Source organism: Mus musculus, chromosome 8 (assembly GCF_000001635.26).
Source record: "Mus musculus strain C57BL/6J chromosome 8, GRCm38.p6 C57BL/6J".
NCBI classification, from domain to species: Eukaryota; Metazoa; Chordata; class Mammalia; order Rodentia; family Muridae; genus Mus; species Mus musculus.
Window position 1 is genome coordinate 22,623,227 of NC_000074.6, and position 4,892 is coordinate 22,628,118.

At 45.4% G+C, this 4,892-nt stretch overlaps 1 protein-coding gene across 2 annotated transcripts; it reads left to right on the forward strand.

Moving 5' to 3' along the window:
* The first annotated feature begins 458 nt into the window (after positions 1-458).
* On the forward strand, positions 459-4,792 carry Dkk4 (dickkopf WNT signaling pathway inhibitor 4). 2 transcript variants are annotated; one of them, XM_006509098.3, is made up of 5 exons: positions 459-519; positions 836-1,067; positions 2,021-2,171; positions 2,585-2,737; positions 3,562-4,792. In XM_006509098.3, exons 2-5 carry the CDS (start codon positions 957-959, stop codon positions 3,810-3,812), a joined length of 666 nt encoding a protein of 221 aa, XP_006509161.1. In that variant the 5' UTR covers positions 459-519; positions 836-956; the 3' UTR covers positions 3,813-4,792. The 2 variants fall into 2 exon arrangements, with proteins under 2 accessions (XP_006509161.1, NP_663567.1); NM_145592.2 differs by lacking the exon at positions 459-519 and having other exon boundaries at positions 817-1,067; positions 3,562-4,321.
* Positions 4,793-4,892: the final 100 nt, after the last annotated feature.

Genomic DNA, 4,892 nt, shown 5'->3' on the forward strand with positions numbered 1-4,892 from the left:
TCTGTGGCAGGGTTCAACTCGCTATGTAGCTGAGACTGACCTTGAACCCCTGACCCCTCTGCCTCCACTTGCCACACACTGGAACTGCAGGTGGCAATTTAAGCTCTTATGTATCAGTTTAAAAATTAAGACACTTGAAAATGAAATCAGGTGTTTATGCGCCCCACTATTTTTCTAATAAAACAACTGACTTCAAAGAGTTCAATTTTTATTGTAAGAAGAGTGATTTCCTAATGTCATTCATCTGAACAGAACAGGTGACAGCATTTCACAATTGGAAGCTATCAGGACCTTGACCCTAACCCTAACTTTAGAGTCCAGATGTCAGGGCTAAAGGTTACCCTTCTCCACTTTAAACTTCAGGGTAGGTTCAGTAATTCATTAGTGTTTGTTTTTTTTTTTTTTTTCTTAAACATCTACAGCATATTGGCTAATGTGAGTTCTTCTTTCTTTGAGTACAACTTGCTGTGAAGACATCATCTGCCCCTCCTCCCACAGGATTGAGGGTCGGAAATGCAGGTGATTATCAGAGCTGCCTTTGATACCAACATCCTTCTTTGCTGGGAGCCCTTTGAACTGACTTTGATATGCGGTAATTAAGAGGGATTCCCGCCTGGAGGAACAGCCTCTGTGGCCTCTGGTCTCTTCCACTGAGTCCTTGTTTTGAACTATTGATCAAAGATTTGAAGGGATCTGTTGTAGCCTGTGTGGGGTAAAAAGGAAGGAAACAGTGGGCTGGGAGGGAGAAGAGGGGCCACGTCTGGTTATAAATAGTTTCGGAAGAGTATGCTGGTCAGACCTGGCCTGTCTCATTTAACACACCTTCCTTGGGCAGAGTCTCTCTTTCAGAAAAGGCCTCTGTGGGCGACTTGCAGATTGTACCTAGGGCCACTCAGCAGCGCAGCCTTCGAAGACTCAAGGGGTACTGGAGCTCCGAGAGACCAGAGTGACTGAGGATGGTACTGGTGACCTTGCTTGGACTCAGCTGGTTTTGTTCACCCCTGGCAGCCCTGGTTCTGGACTTTAACAACATCAAGAGCTCCGCGGATGTGCAAGGCGCGGGGAAGGTAAGTGTGGCTAGATCACTGAGACCATCCGCAAAGATAGCACTGTATCAGCCGGGCAGGGCGCCCTCACCTCTAAGTGAAGTTATGTCTGACTGCATGTGTGCACATAAAATTCAGTTCTCTTACCGTTTACTATTAAAAGAGCACATACTCTAATCCCATCCCTCAGGATGCTGAATTAAGGAGCTGTCAGTGAGTCAGAAGACAACCTGACTGCAGATTAAAAAATCTCTTTAAAAGGCATGCAAAACAAAAGGTTTTCTGGTCAGGGCTCTACATTTATTAACAAATTAGTACCAAATGAAAGCGGTACATGTGCTAGGCCTTTGTGCTCAGCTGTCTTCCTTACAAGTCGAGATAGGCATAAATTTCTATCTAGCAATGATGAAGATAGGAATTTGGACTACACAGCAGATGTGTAGGAGTTAGGACTTGAACACATTAGGACATGACCCAGCACTGTAACCGTCTACGGCACGGGAATTGTATAAGGGGTCATTATCATCTATGGATACTATACATTACACTACACTATTCTCTGTAGTGCGTACACAGTATAGATGATAAAAGGCCAGTTGGGGAGCAGGGGATGGAGTGACAATGGAACTTATAATTGTCACCTGAAAGACACACATGAAGAACTTTGGTTTTACACGAAGAGCGTAGGAATATTAAATTTCGAGCTTTGAAGTAAAATTGGGGCTGGGGCATGGTTCATAACTGATTAAAGACTAACCCCAGACACAAGTTCCAGAATAGCCAAGATCTTCTCACAGGTAGCTTGATGCACTCTTTTCAGGAGAAAACCAATTATGCTGAAAAATTAACATGGTGCCTAAAGTTGGCCCTGGCAATCCCACTGTCATTAGAGTTTGGCCTCCCAACCCCTGCCGTGGATAAAGACCTCTTAGGTGTCGTGAATTCCTCAGCCTGTAACAAGTTTCCTTCTACAGGGCTCGCTGTGTGCATCAGACAGGGACTGCAGCGAAGGGAAATTCTGCTTAGCGTTTCACGATGAACGGTCCTTCTGTGCCACGTGCCGTAGAGTTCGCAGGAGGTGTCAGAGGAGCGCCGTGTGCTGCCCAGGAACGGTCTGTGTGAATGGTGAGAAACCTTGGGCTCCAAGCCTCCAGGGCTGCAATCTGATGGCACCAGTGGAGTGAGTCACTCAGAGCAGCACTGACCATGGGGGCCAGGCTAGGATGTTTGGGATCTGGATGAAGTAAATTTGTGTAGCTGTCTTTTTTTTTTTTTTTTTTTTTTTTTTGGTGAAGCAAAATCATTTATAACCTGGCAACACCCTTGACCAGTGACATAGATAGAATGATTTTTAAAGGGCAGATTCAAGGTGGACTGGCTTGGATCTTTCCACATGGACTGAGATTTTTATTAATCAATTATTTCTGGAATATATTATAAAATGGGACAAAGAAGTGCTGCCAGATTCTTGGGCACTACAGTAATGGCACACCCATTCTTGTCCCTCAGAGTCACTAACACTACCGGTTGTCCCCCAGATGTTTGCACTGCAGTGGAAGACACAAGGCCAGTGATGGACAGAAACACTGACGGCCAAGACGGCGCCTATGCAGAAGGAACCACTAAATGGCCAGCAGAGGAAAACAGACCTCAGGGGAAGCCCAGTACGAAGAAATCACAAAGCAGTAAGGGTAAGAGCATCATTCTGAGAGCATATGTTATTTTAAAAACAATTTTCTCCCTCCCAGCCCTTTAGGCTGAGACTAACTTCCCTCACCCCATGTCTGTGAGCTCTTGGAGCAACTCATGGGGCTCCACTGGGCAGGACAGGGCGAGACCCTAGTGTTGACAGCTTAGGAAGAGAACCTTCCAACCCAGGGCTTTCCCTGCGCTGGGATTTAACAAATGCCGCTTTCCTTTTCTATAGTCTCAGCATAAAAGCCCATTAAAGTAGATGTATCCATCCACTCCAAACCTGTTCAAAATACAAGCAGGTCTCTGCAGTTCTGGCTGCCCTGGAGCTCAGAGGTCCGTCAGCCTCTGCTGGCATTAAAGGTGTTTGCCATCACCACACTTGGGGATTTACTTAAAAAAACAAAACAAACAAAACAAAAAACCAACAACAACAAAACCAAAATGGAATCTCAAAGTCTTCCAATAACAGAATATTTGAAAGTGAAGAGGTACAACGGCCATTCTTGCTTACGTCATTGGGCTAGCTGGCTTCTTTATAAACAAAAGATTCAATGTTCACTAAAAATTATATTAGCAAACTTTGCGGAGAGCAGGGAATAATTTCTTTTCTTGATGTCTTTGTTAGGTAGGGCTATAATTTCCCTTATTGTGTGAGACCTATTTGTCCTATTGGCTTTGCTATTTTATATATAGGCTCTATAGGTAGTAGTAGCCTTTATTCCTAGATCTCCAATCTCAACTCATTAGTATAAGAAACACACACACACACACACCCTTAACCCATCTGCTGCCTCTAGAGCCTGTGCCTATCTTGTTGCAGGACAGGAGGGAGAAAGCTGTCTTAGAACCTCTGACTGTGGCCCTGGACTTTGCTGTGCTCGCCATTTTTGGACAAAAATTTGCAAGCCAGTTCTACGAGAGGGACAAGTCTGCTCCAGGAGGGGGCACAAAGACACTGCCCAAGCCCCAGAAATCTTCCAGCGTTGCGACTGCGGGCCTGGACTAACGTGCCGAAGTCAGGTGACCAGTAACAGACAACATTCAAGGCTAAGAGTATGCCAAAGAATATAAGTTGTAAAAACACGGGACTTGTTGTTGTGTTCACACAGAATCAATCCCTGGCACTAATTTTATTATATTTGTTATTTTGTTTTCTGAGACAGGGATCTCACTGTGTAGCCCTGGCTGGCCTTGCACTCATTGAGATCTGCCTGCCTCTACCTCCTGGATGCTTTTTTTTTTTTTGGGGGGGGGGGGCGGGGGCGGGGGAGGAGCTTTCTGAGACAGGGTCTCAAAGTAAGCTATGTAGGCCAGCAAACTCATGGCCTCAAACGCATGATCCCCTGACCTCAAGTGCGTCTTGGGATTACAGGCGAGCATGTTACACTCAGCACATAAATAAAGCCCAATCTCCTAGCAACTGAGACAGACAGCAAGCAGATACTGAGATGCTATACTCTGATGAGCCAGCGACTTTTGGCTTTGCGTCTACTATCTACAGTACTGACAGGACTTTACAATAAAACAGCCCGGACACAGTGACTCAATCCGTTCAAATAAATCTTTTTTAAAAATTGAAATTGTATGTTTGTGTACAACATGATCTTTGATACACAGTGGACTGCCTAGCAGACAAACTAATGAGTGTTAGGTGCCATCGACCTGTAAGTCATGTCAGGTGAAGGGCTGCCACCTGAGATAAAGCACACAGCTGCTCCTCTAGTTATTAGTATATACTGCAAATGGGAAGTGGTCAAAGCAAGTTGTTACAGTTATGAAGGGTCCTTGTTTCTTTTTCTTACCCCTCCCCCTTTTCTTTTTAGACAGTGCCTATGTAGCTCTGGCATCCTGGAATTCAGTATGCAGATCAGGCTGGCCTTGAACTCAGAGATCTGCCTGTCTCTGCCTCCTGGGACTAAGGATGTGCACCACCATGCCTGGCTGCCCCTAAAGAAACTGAACTGACTGCAGAGGTAGCTCTGGGAGGGCCAGCTGATCTGTAGAGGGTGACTAGGGGACAAGCCGGGAGACTGGCTGCAATTCGAGGTGGAAGTGAAATCGTTACACACTGTCGATCACCGAAGCGCTTTTGTCTCTGGTGAACCCATGGTACTGTGATCACACGCATAACTAAATTTAAACACATTTGTT